This window comes from Heterocephalus glaber, unplaced genomic scaffold (genome assembly GCF_053883595.1).
Source record: "Heterocephalus glaber isolate CG9 unplaced genomic scaffold, H.glaber_assembly_v1.0 deba00001461, whole genome shotgun sequence".
NCBI lineage: Eukaryota > Metazoa > Chordata > Mammalia > Rodentia > Bathyergidae > Heterocephalus > Heterocephalus glaber.
The window spans coordinates 24,220,186-24,235,880 of record NW_028258308.1 but is presented as its reverse complement, the minus strand read 5'-3'; the positions used below and the strand labels follow the sequence as shown (position 1 = coordinate 24,235,880).

The 15,695-nt window shown below is 35.5% G+C and overlaps 1 protein-coding gene and 1 non-coding gene across 11 annotated transcripts in view; one reads left to right on the top strand and one right to left on the bottom strand.

Moving 5' to 3' along the window:
- Slc7a2 (solute carrier family 7 member 2) overlaps nucleotides 1-15,695 on the top strand; it is a 77,248-nt gene that overhangs the window by 51,926 nt on the left and 9,627 nt on the right. For 6 of the 10 annotated variants that reach the window (XM_087217190.1, XM_021265090.2, XM_021265091.2 and 3 more), the window contains 6 exons: nucleotides 2,040-2,430; nucleotides 2,884-3,039; nucleotides 7,860-8,025; nucleotides 9,680-9,813; nucleotides 10,507-10,729; nucleotides 12,762-12,901. In XM_087217190.1, the coding sequence (XP_087073316.1) occupies nucleotides 2,055-2,430; nucleotides 2,884-3,039; nucleotides 7,860-8,025; nucleotides 9,680-9,813; nucleotides 10,507-10,729; nucleotides 12,762-12,901 (1,195 nt within the window). In that variant the 5' untranslated portion in view covers nucleotides 2,040-2,054. Of the gene's footprint in view, nucleotides 1-1,835; nucleotides 1,853-2,039; nucleotides 2,431-2,883; nucleotides 3,040-7,859; nucleotides 8,026-9,679; nucleotides 9,814-10,506; nucleotides 10,730-12,761; nucleotides 12,902-13,105; nucleotides 13,243-15,695 lie in introns of those variants that run through there. The other 4 variants (XM_087217191.1, XM_004853080.4, XM_021265092.2 and 1 more) reach the window with 3 other exon arrangements.
- LOC147826761 (small nucleolar RNA U89) lies at nucleotides 11,882-12,091 on the bottom strand. The gene has a single exon (XR_015438770.1). It is a non-coding gene; the product is annotated as a small nucleolar RNA U89 (small nucleolar RNA).

The following is a 15,695-nucleotide window of genomic DNA, read 5'->3' as shown; positions in this document are numbered from 1 at the left end:
AGTTCAGTCCCTAGTACCACACACAGAAAAAATTAGCTAGTATCTTGTACTAGCTTGGTATGTATGTGATTTATGAAAGTATTGATGGATTTTTACTTTGGAAGCGTGAGTTACAGTATTGGCAAAATTGACTATATCATCTGTATTTGCAAATTTTTCAACAAGTGTTTGTTAAATGCCATGCTTTGACCTTCTGTCAGATGGTGTAGAAAGAATTGAAGATGAATAAAAGTTTGTTTTTATCTCAGTGGGACTTTTTCATCTGTTTTCAGTTTTCTTTAGGATTTTTCATTATATTCCTTGAATTATCTGCTTTCAATATTGAGAACTTTCACTTATATGTAAATAATGTTCAGAAATTTAGTTTTAGTTACTAGGTTTCACATGAAACCGGTTTATTCACATTTCAGAAATGTCTCTTATGAGCAACAAGTCATATAGTTTTATTATTTTTTCAGTTTTTATTTTTATTAGTATAATTGCTAATGCTAGCTATAAATTAAGGTTAAGAAATATTCCAGAGTTTCACTTCTTAAGTGAAAATGCCAAGCTGTGATCTTAAGAGTTTAGGATGATGAATATAATGAAGTTGAAGGAAATAGTATTCAAGGTGAATAAGATCCTTGTGCAAAATGCAGTACCTGAAATAAAAGCAAACATAATTTTTTACTTCTAAAATTGTATTGCCTGATGAACAGCATATACTGTATTCCCTATTCTTCAGTTATTTCCTAGTTAGCTAAATCACATATCTCTGTAGACACTGCCATGTGAAGCTTTTTAATTTTTACATTTCTTTTGCAAATAGGTTGTACATATTTATTGAAATTAAATCAGAAATAGATACTAGCAGTATATCATGAAATGCATAGTAGTAAAAACAAATCATTACCCTAATGTAATTACCATTAATCATTTGTTATATTTTTACATTAGACCTTTCTACTGTAATATATGTGTGCTTTATATACTGTATACTTTTCTTTCTTCCTGCAATCCATGTTTTGTTTTATAATCTGATTTTCAGTGTTCGATTGTTTGAGCCTATAGTTGATTGGGAGTGGGACTTTTGGTCTTTATTGTTCCCTCTATTTAAAAAAGAACATATACTTGGGATGGACTTTGGGTCATTTAGAAATTTCAAATAAATATAAGCATGTATATTTTAGTATCAGTTCCTAATTAAAGCATAATCAAACAGCAGCTTTAGTTCAAAAAATATAAACATGCTTGAAGAGAATTTTTTATCTAGTAAGTCATATCTGCTGCATACTAATTTTTTTAATATTTAAAATTTATTTAAAAACATCTTTAAAGCTTTCAGAATAATCTTCTGTAGTTGTCCTTTTTGTATCTTTCATTTTTTCTTGTATTTTAAAATTGGTGAAGATGCTGCCTGCATCTCTTTTTCTGCTCCATCTACCCCAGGTACATACTAATTGTTTAGAATGAAAAGAGTAGTTCACACAATAGGTAAAGCTGTAGAATACATAATGATCACAGAGACCATATTTATGTAATTCCATTCCTTGAACAATCCCTAGCATTTAGTGAGGCCTAAAATATCTGAGCTGAATGAATGATTAAAGAGAACTTAGTGAGGCAGTTCATTTCCTTCCTTGTGGTAAAGACTAAATTAGCCTTCTCTTGAAATGTAGTTCTATCAACATATCCTGAAAACTGTAGTAAGTGAATAAAAATGACTTTTTTTTTGTTCCAGGAATTGAACACAGGACCTTGTGCTTTCCAGGCAGGCAGCAGCACCACTGAGCTAAATCCCCGGCCCAAAAAATGACTTTTAATCACCCAGGGATATTCCTTTCCTTCTAGACAAGGCATTTATTGGAATCTTGTGAGTGAGTGCCAGGAAATCTGTGACTTTGTCTTAATAAAATCTCATTCTTATTGCTTGGAGCTATACTTCTATCAACAAGTTTTTTTTTAAAAGTACAGCTGCCTTACTTTTGTCTCCAAACAGGTAGCTCAAAGAGGGGTGGTGGCCCTAGGTCAGCTTCTGACTCCTTCTTTCTCTTGCTCAGGTTGCCTTCTTCAGAATGATGCCCTGCAGAGCAGTGCTCACTTTTGCCCGATGTCTGATCCGGAGAAAAATCGTCACTATGGACAGTCTAGAAGATTCCAAACTGTGCCGCTGCTTAACCACCATGGACCTCATTGCCCTGGGGGTTGGCAGCACTCTGGGTGCTGGGGTTTACGTCCTTGCTGGGGAAGTTGCCAAAGCGGATTCTGGCCCCAGTATTGTTGTGTCCTTCCTCATTGCTGCCCTAGCATCCGTGATGGCTGGCCTTTGCTATGCTGAGTTTGGAGCCCGAGTTCCCAAGACTGGGTCTGCCTATTTGTACACTTACGTTACTGTCGGTGAGCTGTGGGCCTTCATCACTGGCTGGAATCTCATTTTATCTTATGTCATAGGTACGTTTCAAAAACAAATCTCAGGTGTGTAAAAACAGCACTCCTCAGTGTTCAGTTGTAGTCTACATTCCTTAGCTTCTGGGTGATTATGAATGGATTGCTTGCTCTTCATTTTTCTCATCTCTAAAATGTCTTTTTTTAATTGCACATAAATTCTGGGTTTCTGGTTCATCTCTAAGTATGCCTCTTTTTTAATATGCCTCTTAATGGGGTTGAAATTCCTATTTTTTAATAATAACTTTTCATTGCTAATGAAATTATTACCTGTTTCTTTACTTATGAACTTGGGCATTTCATTACTATTATTATAAAATTAGTGATATAATTTTATAATGTGATTAAAATTTCAATGAATATGAACTAGGCCATGATAATCTGGAATAGAATAGAAAATGGTGTTACGTTAATTTTCTGCCAGTGATCTATTCTCTGTATGTCCTGTGTTTTGGGAAGGTACATCAAGTGTTGCAAGAGCATGGAGTGGCACCTTTGATGAACTGCTTAACAAACAGATTGGTCAGTTTTTGAAGACATACTTCAAAATGAATTATACTGGCCTTGCGGAGTATCCAGACTTTTTTGCTGTGTGTCTTATATTACTTCTGGCAGGTAAGAAAATTATTACTATATACCTTTCTGTGTAATAAACCAAATTAATTAACCAGAATAGTAGGTTCTGGAACATGAGTTCTCCAGACTAACTCAGCAGATTCTTACACTTAAGTTACTGTTGGATGTCTGTGGGCTTCATCACTGGCTGGAATCACATTTTATCTTACATGATAGGTGTGTTTCAAAAAATAAGTCTAAATTGTGTGGAGTGGAAGAAATGGCACTGAGTCAGAGGCACCTGGAATGGACTAAATAATAGGATGATGAAATCAGTTTTGCAACTGATTGGAGGTTTCCAAGAATGGCAATGAAGATTTAATAAGGAGGAGTACATAATTTCATGGCATTGTTTAATCTTGTTAGATACAACTAAATATATTTATAACCATACTGTTTCTAGAAGAAATTCTGGGGTTTTTACCATGATTTCATCTATATGACAAAGGCAAAGGAAACATACAGATCATCTGTCATTTTAGTGCAGACATGGTGCAGACACACATACTTGGTACTGGAACTTTTCCATGTTCATCAGTATTGTAGCACAGCAGTTAGAAAGGAATATGAATTAGAGTAGGAACAACCAGATTTTCAGTTTTGCTGTGCTAGTTAACTCCTCTTGGAACTTAAATAATGTACTTAGTCTTTCCATCACTGTTTGTTCATCCGTAAGATGAGTACATCGTTTTGCTTGGTACACAATCATCACCCTGATGATAGTGGGTTTTTATCTTGTAAGCATGACTAATCTCTGCTGTGCTCTTTTATTTGTTTTAATTATTTGAACTCCTTCTATTTTGAATTCATTCCCATCTGCAGACCTGTTTAAAAACCCTTTGAGGGTAGCACTAAGCATAAAATCTGTATTTCTCCCCACTTTCTATTTGATTTTCCCTGAATAATCTGTCCCTTGCTTTCCTATCTGGATGGCCTTGTTTCCTCCCTGGGCTACAAGGATGTGACAGAAATATTGTTCTATTATGAAATGCTTTCCTATAAATTATAGTTTTAAAAATAGCTCTCCTCTTTACAAAGTTAGTCATTAAATGTACTATATAGGATAGGAACATAAACAAAACTTTCAGGTCTAAAACATTTTGCATTTTCCTTCTAATATCAAGAAAAATCACATCCATTGTTTTTCATCAAATTTTTGTTTATCTTGGCTTCTAAATAATCTAGCTACCACTAATTATAGTTTTTTATTTAAGTGTGATTTCAGTAAACAAAATATTTAGCTGTACTCCCTCAAGGCTGAGAAGTATGTAACTGATATATGTAGTTAGAACTCTTAATTCCATGGCAGGCCTAAATTTAAGACATTACCCTGCCTCACTTCTCCTCTGTTCATTCACCATATTTTTTCTTGAAATATAGTCTAAGCCTACATTATCACTGTTACTAGAATCTTTGAGGATCAAAACTCCATTATAAATCTTTATTATAATACCAAATGTCAACTGAAACTGTTAAACGTAATTTTGTTTGTTCATTAAAGAGACAAGGGAAGAATATGCAGTATTCAGTTGCGATATTTATGATGTCTAAACTATGGTTTGGTGGAAGATGAGGCTGGAGAGTAGATATATTATATCCCCAGCACTCCACATGGATGTTGAGGGACTAATATAAAATGTGGTGGTGGATTTGTTCTTCTCTGATGTCTATAGGAGTGGTTCCTAACCTAACGGACAATTATCTGAGTAATTGTGCTAACTCTCCAGCTTTCCTTTGTATCATTAATATAGTTTGTTATTATATGATTCTGGGAATTATACAACTACAAGAGTTAAATTTAACTTTTCTCAGATTTTATGAACAAAACCTCAGTTACCCGTGAACTAGCACAAACAATCAACAAGTGGGATCTCTTCTTATTAAAAAGCTTCTGCACAGCAAGAGAAACCACCAGCAGTGTGAAGAGAAAACCACATGTGGGAAAAAATCTTCACCTGCTCTTCCTCAGACAAAGGTCTACTATCTCGAACCTATAAAGAACTTAAAAAGATCAGACCTCCCAAATTTAAAGACCCAATCTGAAAATGGGCATCTGAAATGAACAGACATTTCTCAGACAAAGAACTAGAAATAGCAAATAAATACATGAAAAAATGTTCAACATCACTAGTCATTCAAGAGCTCCAAATGAAAACAATGCTGAGATTCCACTTCACTCCAGAAAGAATGGCTGCTATCATGAAATCAACCAATAACAAATGCTGGCGGGGCTGTGGGTAAACAGAAACCCTGCTCCACTACTGGTGGGAGTGTAGACTGGTGCAACCACTGTGGAAATCAGTATGGAGATACCTCAGAGAACTAGGACTGGAAGTCCCATTTGACCCAGCTATTCCCCTGCTGGGTATCTTCCCCAAAGACTTAAAAGAATCATACCACAGTGATATATGTGCACCCGTGTTCATAGCAGCACAATTTGTAATAGCTAAAATTTCAAGCAGTCCAATTGCCCATCAACTGAAAACTGGATAAAGAAAATGTGGTGTGTTTTTTTTTAATATATAAAATGGAGTACTACTCGGGCTTAAAAAATGAGAAATTAGAGATATTTATAGCTAAATGGATGTACATTGAGGCAGTACTCTTATGTGAAATAAATAGGACACACGTGTAAATACCGAATAGTTTCTCTAATGTGAGAAACTGAAAGTGTAAATAAGGACTAAAATGTATAATAGATAATGTGAAATAGGAAGAAAAAGGGCAAAAGGGAAGGGGAAATGGGAGGGGTAGGGGAAAGGAAAGAAGGGAATGGAATTAATATGAGAAAATGGAAAAATGGAAACAAAATCTTTGTAAATAGGGAGGGATGGAGGGGTTGAAGGGAGGGCAGGGTAAGGGGGAAAAATAAGAACCAAGAGAGGCTATGTAAAGGTGCAAATTTCCAATGATGAATGTCATTATATTGTATACCTAAAATGTACCAATGATTAGAATGAATAATCGATAATGCAGAATAGGAAGAAAAGGTCCAAAGGGGTAGGGGTAGTGGGTGGGGCAGGGAGAAGGAAAGAAGAGAAAGGAAAAATGCTGAGAAATGGCAAAAATGGAAACAAAGCCTTTGTAAATAGGGAAGGGTGGAGGGGGTGAAGGGAGTGCTAGGAATGGGGAAAAAATAAGAACCAAGATGCATCATATAAAGGTACAAGTTCCCAATGAGAAATGTAATTGTGTTGTATACCTAAAATGTACCAATAAAAGAATTTAAGTAATAAAATAAATAAAATAAAATAAAAAATAAATTTAACTTTTCTCATCTCTGCTTGGAAAATTTTGCCTGTGTGATGGTGGGTGGTATGGATATAAGAAAGAAGCCAGTAAATCTGTGGCATAATCCTTTCATAGCAATCATTTCTCCAGTGGCAAAACATAAACTCTCTTAAGTCCATAATTTATATCTTATCCTAGATGGATTAAAGACACAAATATAACAAGTATAATATTTACAAAGAAACTGGAAGGAAACAAAGCTACTATTTTTGGGGTAATGTTAAGGAAGATCTTATCAAAAGTAGGAACTAAAAAGGAAAAATTATAGATTATTCCAATTATTATCTCTACATAATCAACAATAAGGTTAAAAGCAAATGATAGGGCTAGGGGAATAACTCAGTGGTAAAGCACTTTCCTAGCATGCCAAGGTCCTGGGATTCTATCCCTAATGCCAGAGAAAAGTAAAATAAAATAACTTAAAAAGCAAATGTTAAACAGGGAAAGTGTATACTGTAACACTTATAGCATTAATACATAAATAAATGTTATAAATGAATATGTACAGAATAACTCGGTAGAAAAAACGGGCGATCTTTATTGGGGCCATAGTTTCTGTAGAATATTTTGACAATATAAATCAAAAGCCTTGTATAAAAGTATATATCCTTTGATACATGGTTAACTTAGAGAAAACTATTGTAAAGAATTAGAAAGCATAGAGAGAAATTTATAAAAAGATGGTGATGTCAGTGCTGTTTATAATTATACAAAATAAAAACCTAAGCATGATCTAATTGTCTATAAATAAAGGATGAGTTAAAGTATGGTATTTCCATATAGTAGATCATACAGCTGTCAAAAATGAGATTATAGTTGGGCACAATAGCATATAGTCCCAGATACTTGGGAGGCTGAGGAAGGAGGACCCTGTGTTTAAGGATACCTTGGGCAATGTGCTAAGACCTTGTTATGTTTTGTTTTTGTTTTTGTTTTACAGTGGAATTATGTTTATTGACATCGAAATATGTGTGTGTGCAGAATTCTAGAGGGAGGATCACAGTTGATTATTGTTTTCTTCATACTTCTATGTCTTCAACTTATTTTTACAATCAGAGTATAAAATAAAGCCATTGAAATAAGAGTAGATTTAACAGAGAACTTCTGGCATAACAACTGAATTATTTTCTGTTCTTGTGCTCAGTAAATATATAGCAGACATATGATTAAGCTTTTAAGAATATTTCATAACCTTTAGGCTTAAAGGGGCTTTTTAGAAAAGCAACCTATTAAAATTAAGCATCACCTTATATTTACCTGCCATTGGTAATAGCCAGTTACTAGACTTATATATTTCTTAGTGTAGAATCTCCTGTTAGCTTATTCTGCCTCCAGAAATCAAAGCACCTATGTCTAGAAGACACTTTCACAATTAGATGACTAAGGAGTAGGAACTGGCTGTAGAAATGGATACATAGGAGTTAAATATATGAATGTAGGTGCAACAATATCCTGAAGCCTGTATTTGCTTCAAATTGTCATTGTCTGTGCTACAAGTAAAAAGTAAAATGCCTTTTTTTTTTCCATAGGTCTCCTGTCTTTTGGAGTAAAAGAATCTGCTTGGGTGAATAAATTCTTCACAGCTGTTAATATCTTAGTCCTTCTCTTTGTCATGGTTGCTGGGTTTGTGAAAGGAAATGTGGCTAACTGGAAAATCAGTGAAGAGTTTCTCAAAAATATATCAGCAAGTGCCAGGTAAAATATTTAGGAGTTTTTCCCTTTTAAAAAAATGTTACATTTTAAGAGGGTGCATGTGAAGGCTTTGTGTAGAGCAGTGGTTCTCAGACTTCTTGTTTCTGAAGCCTTTCTGAGAGGGCTCCTTCTTTGCAGTCTCTCCTCCAGACATAAAGGTATAGGTGTGCTCATTGTGGGAACTGGGGCTGGTTCCCATCCTCAACTCTGCTGTGAGTTTAGGGGAAGAGAGAGGAGAGAGCCTAACTACTGGAAGAACTTGTCCCTTTCTCCCCAGCAGTTTGCCCCATAACAATGAGTATTTTTGAGCTGCATCCTTTGAGACTACCATTCAGTTTCATTCTTTCAGAGTTTTAGTTAATTTCAGTCTTTGTTTTCTGGGGAGTATTACTAGTTGCATAGCAGAAATAAGATTACAAAAACATATACTATGTGGAGTAAGGTACTCTATATGTTTTTCTTTTTTTGTTCGTTTGATTTTTTTTTTTTTTTTGAGGATTAGAGATTGAACCCAGGGCCTTGCACATGCCAGGCAAGTGCTTTATCATTACCTATATCCCCAGCCCTGTTTATTTTAAGACAAGGTCTTGCTAAGCTGCCCAGGCTGGCCTTGAATTTGTGATCCTCCTGCCTCAGACTCTTGAGTAGCTGAGATTACAGGTGTGTACCACCACACCAGGCTTTGTTATTCTTTATATATGTGATTTGTAGTCATTCTGATACAGAAAAATTATAAATCCTCTGATTTTATACAGTTTTTAACATATAATGTTCAACTTCAGTATTATTAATCAGCCTAGGAACTTTGTTTCACTTTTTCACTTAATAAATTCACTTCTTAGAGAATTTTAAAGATGTGTACTCTGCCTTACTTTGTACTTCATAAGTTGAAGAATGGATTCTTAAAGCAAAAAGTGTTACAGCACATGGCCCACAATGGTCTCTGTTCTCAAAATCCTGGCTTCCTTTGTGTTGCAGGCAGGGTGGTCTGGGAGTCATATATATTTACTGGTGATCAGCCTCTAGTTGGATATCTGTGACTGTTACTGCTGTGTCTAGATGTCCCCCCCCCAAAGCCTCATGCAGTCACAGGTAGGGCTTTTTCAAAGGTGTCTGGATCTAGAGCATGTGATTGAGTCACAATGCAATGCTAAGATTGAGGGTAAGTGATTAATAAATCAGTCCATTGATTGGATTGGCACTGCCTTAATCCTGGTAGCCTAGATTATAAAAGCCTCCCCCCAAAAATGCAGCTAAGGTCCCTTGCTTGCTTGCTTTGCTATCTTCTGCCCATAATGAACTGTTTCTCCTCTGTGATGCCTGTCTACCATGCCACCCTGCCTTGGAGCCAGCCAATTATGGACTGAAACCTCTACAAAGAGTGAGCTAAATAAACCTTTTCCCCTTTAACTTTGCATCAGGTATTTTGTCTCAGCAACAAGAGAAAAGTAACCAAGACAGTGACATAAGAGGGTTAGTGTGAGGCTCCTACCACATTCTCTAAAACAGGTTGAGATAATAAGGTTTTAATTTCACATACATGAGTTTCAAAGAGCTGAAGAACACAGTGGCCTTCCAAAGATATAGTTTCAAATTCCTAGATGGAACACGTTTCTATAAATATGACTTTGAAATGTGTTTGTTCTCTTTCTTCTAGAGAGTCACCTTTTGAAAATGGAACAAGTATCTATGGGGCTGGTGGCTTTATGCCATATGGTTTTGCAGGAACCTTGGCTGGTGCTGCAACTTGTTTTTATGCCTTTGTGGGATTTGACTGCATTGCAACAACTGGTAAGAGCAGTGTCTTGGATCTAGATGGAAGGCAAGGTGTCGGCCATACCACAGGAGAAGCTATGTGTGGAAGCAGAGGGTCAAGGAAAGACAGCTGGTTTGGGGATAAGAAGGGTGCTAATTCCACATCTGTTGGTGACATCTGCTATATAAGATTTTTTTTAAAAGACACTTATTGAGACTTTCTAAGCCTTGGTTTCTGCATTGGTAAAATTGGGAGAGCAGTACAAAGATTGCCAAGGTACACATACGACAAATATTTTGCAAGCTGTGAAATCCCTGACATATATAATTCATGATTATTGCCCTTAATCTATGTGGATGTGCTATCACTTCCAAATAATTATGTTCTTAAACTGACTTTTCCTTAGTGGACAAAATATTCTCTGTCATTTTCCCTTTATCCTGTACCACAAAGTCCTCATGTCTAAATCACTCTTGCGGTGCTCCTTCTAGCTTCTTGTCATTGCATGGCCTTATAACTAATCATGTTTGGGATACTTCAAATGTCAAATCTTACAAAAAGGGGAAATTTAATGTAAAATAAGTGGATCACACTAAAAAAACAGAAGGGACAAAAGCAGAGTAAGAATGCTATGGAAGAGAGAATTTGATCCACATTAAGTTGTTTTGGCTAAAAGTGGCTTATTAAACATACACATTGCTTTTTGTGGTTTTTTTGTATTTCTTTAGGTGAAGAAGTCCGGAATCCCCAGAAAGCTATTCCTATTGGAATAGTGACTTCTTTGCTTGTTTGTTTTATGGCCTACTTTGGAGTCTCTGCAGCTTTGACACTTATGATGCCATACTACCTCCTTGATGAAAAAAGTCCCCTTCCGGTAGCATTTGAGTATGTTGGATGGGGCCCCGCCAAGTATGTTGTTGCAGCAGGCTCCCTCTGTGCATTGTCAACAAGGTACATTCCATTGGCTTTGGGACTGGGGCTGTTTGGGTTCCTGCAAAGTATAGTCAATGTCTAAAAAATATTTGTATGTTCTAAAAATATCCTAACATGAGGAACATATTATGCAACTATGTATTCACTGAATAGTTTGCCCAGAATTGCCATTAAAAATCCTAAGTCATAAAAAAACTTTCCCTCATCAGTTAAAAGAGAGTTTTTCAAGATAATGTTGGTCCAAGGTTCCATATAAATATATATGGCATTGGTACACACACAAATACATGTCACATATGCATATATCTAATCTACGTATTGTAAAACTTTAGGATGCTTATTCTAGTATGTCTCTGCTGGCTCTGGGGTCATTTGAAGTGCTTCAGACAGTCTGAAACTGCATGCAGACTTGACATTTTCTGAAGTCCTTGTAATAATCTGTTACCAGGCATGGTAGCCTATAATTCCAGCACTGGGGAAGGCTGGGGCAGGAGGATCACCACAAGGTTGAGGCCAGCCTGGGCTATATAGTGAGTTCAAGGCCAGCCTGAACTACATAGCAAAACCGTGTCTCAAAAAAACAAAAACAAAAAACCAAACAAAATTTTTAAAGAGGTAATACAGTAGTCGGTGTGAGTGGAAGCTATGTAGCCTGTCATTTTAAAATAGAAATGTGTGCTTATAATTCATCAACCTAGCTTTATTTTTTTGTCCAAAATTTCTTATATTTTCTAGAGAAAATAAGATTAAGTGACGGTTAGAAATTAACCCTGTAAGCCAGATTCCTTGGCGTACACCTATAATCTCAGCTGCTCAGGAGGCTAAAGCAGCAGAATTGAAAGTTCAAGGCCAGCCTAGGCAACTTAGTGAGACCATGTCTCAAGGGGGTGAGGTAGGGTGGGAATGTAGCTCTGTGCCAGAAAGCTTGCCTGCTAGTTTATAGCTAGGCCTAGGCTCAGGCCCCAGTACCACAAAAGAGATATGTCTGAGGGCCGGGGATTTAGCTCAGTGGTTCTGCGCCTGCCTCGCAAGCTCAAGGACCCGAGTTCAATCTCCGGTACCCAAAAAAAAAAAGAGAGAGAGAGATGTCTGAACTGTGAAGGCCTGTGCCATCATGGTCTTAGAAGTGATGGACAGATTCATCTGTGGCCAAGATTAATCCACCCTTATTAAAAGATAAAATGAAAATGGATTTTTTAAAATCTATTTTTCCCCTTCTTGTGTGCCTCCCTGCAGGCCGCTGCCAGAAACTGAGGCCAGCAGTGCTACTGATCTGGACTTACAGTGGGGAGCCAGGCCGCAGGGATCCCCACCAAGATTTCAGATCCCGAGAGTGAATTTTTAAAAATAAAATCTTTCCCCTTGTATGTTATTTTTCACAACTAAGTCATATATGGGATGGTGCAGCCAATAAACAGAAGTAATTCAAAACATCTTTAGCAAAAAATATCTTACTAAATTTCATTGTTACTAACATTTAATTTTGGCTACTTCTATGTACTAAATTTACAGTTAGTCGTTTTTTAACCCTTCTCTTCTTTGACTATTTTATTGTGCTGACAATTATTACTAATTTGATCAAAGATCAAGCTATATGATTTTAAATGGTCATATAAATACAAAATTATTGAATAAAAGAGGTAACTTACTGTGGGGTAAAATTAATCTCTTCTTTAATTGCATTTTAATTTAGAAATTTAATTTTTTGAGTTATTGCCATTAGAAACATCATAATAATATTGGTTTGGTTTTTTGAAAAGTCTAATTACTTCATTTTAATTCAGTAATAATCATTGGTACACACAAATTAGTTACAATATTGTTTATAGACTGATAATTTGGTTGGGCAAACATCTGCAACAGAATAATGAGTAGCATGATGGTCAAGATTGGCAAATATTTTTAAATGCCCAATAATAGTGCACTTAAAAAGTAATTACTTCATAATCATACTATCATGCTGATTTTTATACAGTTTCCTAATTTCAGTCTGGTTTGTAATCGTGCATGAATGTGTTTGCCATACTGCATGTCTTTGCTTTTTATTCAGTCTTCTTGGATCCATTTTCCCAATGCCTCGTGTAATCTATGCTATGGCGGAGGATGGGTTGCTTTTCAAATGCCTAGCTCAGATCAATTCCAAAACGAAGACACCAGTAATTGCTACTTTATCATCGGGTGCAGTGGCAGGTGAGAGAGTTGACTTTTATCAAGAGAAGGGAAATCTTTTTCATCAAGGCCTCTGAAAAAAATAGGTGGTTTTCTATTTTGTTGTTAAGTTTTTTGAATTGTTTGTTCTGTACCTTAATGGATCCTATCTGTACCTATATATTTACCTGTCTAGATTAGTACTTTATATAACTCACATGTGGATTACGGATTTTTCTGTTCTAGTCTTCTGGGCTCTATGTTTCCTTTACCACGCATTCTGTTTGCCATGGCCCGGGATGGTTTACTGTTTAGATTTCTTGCCAGACTGAGTAAGAGGCAGTCACCAGTTGCTGCCACGTTGACTGCAGGGGTCTTTTCTGGTAAGCTTTACAAACATTGGACGGGAACATTTTGTGCGCATGCGTGGACTTACTAAGAGGATCTGCATGCTATGCATGTAAGTTAAGAACAAAATCCGGCTAAATTGGTGTATGAGTATTGGGATTAACATGTGAAAATTGTGGTGCTGGTTCTGCACTGAAATTCATGATTAACTGATCTTTTGGGACGTTTATTCTTTCATTATTTTAGTGATTCGGGATTCTAACAAATGTGCAAAAGATTCTACACTATTTGTAATTTGTGAATGAGCACATAAAATTCTACTTTTGATACAGAAAATTTTAATTGAAGAATAATTAATTACCTAGTTTTGGTAATAGGAACTTAATGACTCTGGGATTTTTTTATTAGTACATGTTTGCAGTACATGCAGTTTACAGACATCTTGGAGAGTGGGTAAAACATCAGAAGTCATAGGTGTAGGAAAGGATTTTCAAAGCAGAACCACAATTGCACAACAAGTAGCAGCATCAACAAATAGGATTATATCAAATTTTAAAACTTCTATACAGCAAAGGAATCAATCAGTAAAGTAAAGAGAAATATCTACCAAATGGGAAAAAAATTTTGCCAGCTATTCCTCAGACAGAGGACTAATATTTAGGATATATAAAGAACTCAAAAAAGTTAGACCATGTAAAATAAAAGACTGACTCAAGAAATGAGCAAGTGAAATGAACAGATACACACTTTACAGAGGAAGAAGTACAAATGGCCAACAAATACATGAAAAAATGTTCAACATCTCTGAGGGTTTTTAAAAAAACTAAACCACCCATTTTTAATCAAGCATGAGACATGTCAGAGATTGCTTATAGTTGGCCATTGTGCTTATTGCTTTTAGTAGAGTGGGCATCCCTGATTCCTGGGCATCTTGGTCCTCTAGATTAGCATCCTTTCAGACCCCATTAGGAATCTAGTTGTCCTTTTGACAGTTTGGATATGCAAGTTATGTTCAGAAAATCCAGATTGCCTACATTTTGACATGTCTTAATATTCATGCAAGATGCCTTTGGCCAGATTGTTACAGCATGAGGAAGTTTTCAGATTCTGTAAATTAAGAGGACAACCTTAAAGGTACTGTTATGGGAAGCAAGAGAAGACTTTAGCAAACTTTATAGCTGTATAAAATGTGACAGTCTTGGCATTAGAAATTCATCCTTTTATTGAGGCTCTGAAGTGTTAGGAAATTAGGTTACAGAATGCTAATGTCTCATTATATATGAAGCGGACTCTTTTTCAGGATCAGAAAGTGCTCACCTAATCAGCTTTATTTTAGTAGCAAACATTTTCTAATAGCTTTGATCTTTTTGATAAGATATACTGTATTTTGAAAGGTCAAGTTATATATTTTTTCAGGCTTAGATTTCTGTCCCCACAAAATGAAGATTGTGCTAGATGATCCAAAGCTCATTTTGTGATCAAAGTAGTCTATTACATTAAAGACAGTTCATAAATATTTCTTGACAAGGATCACATATCTTATTTAATTCCTAAAACCTTTTACTCTCTCCAGTAAAAATCTTGCCCAGTAATAATTCCACTTTATATTCAGAATTTTAAAAATAATTTATTCTTCTTGTTCCTTCAGGAAGAATATAATTTAGCAGAATAAAATACTGACATTAATTTTAAAGAGATAATTATAATAGAATGCTTTTAATGCTCTAAAATACTATATTTTTGTTATTTTGTACTCCCACACCTTATTATAGTTGTTTTTAACTTAGACCAGAGACCTGATACAGATAATCATTTTTTCCTCTCTCAGCTACCTTAGTTGGCTATCTATGATCCTCAAAAAACATACTAAAATTTTAATAATCTAATATGTATCCTAACAATGAAGAGTTTTCATAGTGAGGCATATAGTATATTTAAAGAAAAATGTCTAGCATATGTGAGGCCATAAATTCAATGCCTTGCACTACAAAAAAGAATAAAGAAAAGATGTGGTTATTGTGAAGGAATATACATAGAGATGTTGGTTTAGGTAGAACTCTGCCTGTATCAAGTGATTGTAGCCTTGCTAAGTTAACCTTTCTACAAGATGGAGGTATTTCCAAAAGGCCAAACCAAGGGAAACTGCCAGGGTTTTGGTCATTTTATATAGCCAAAATGAAATTTCCACCTCAAAGGATCATTGACTTGAAGATGAGATCAGAGCTAGAAAAGTTCCGTAGAGTTCTGGAACACCAAGTAAATTGAATGTGGTGTTACCTGCTTACTAAGATAGGGACTATTATGTGGTAAATTAAAAATTCAAGTTAACATTATATTTTACCTTCTAACTTTATTGGGATTTGGTGTACAGGATCAAAAATTGATCTTTGACATCTAATCAGTCAACACTTGGAAGCTGTAGCTTTAAAAGAGTAAAATGTAGTCTATATAAGATATAATTTAATTGAAAGTCATCAATTTCGTCAAA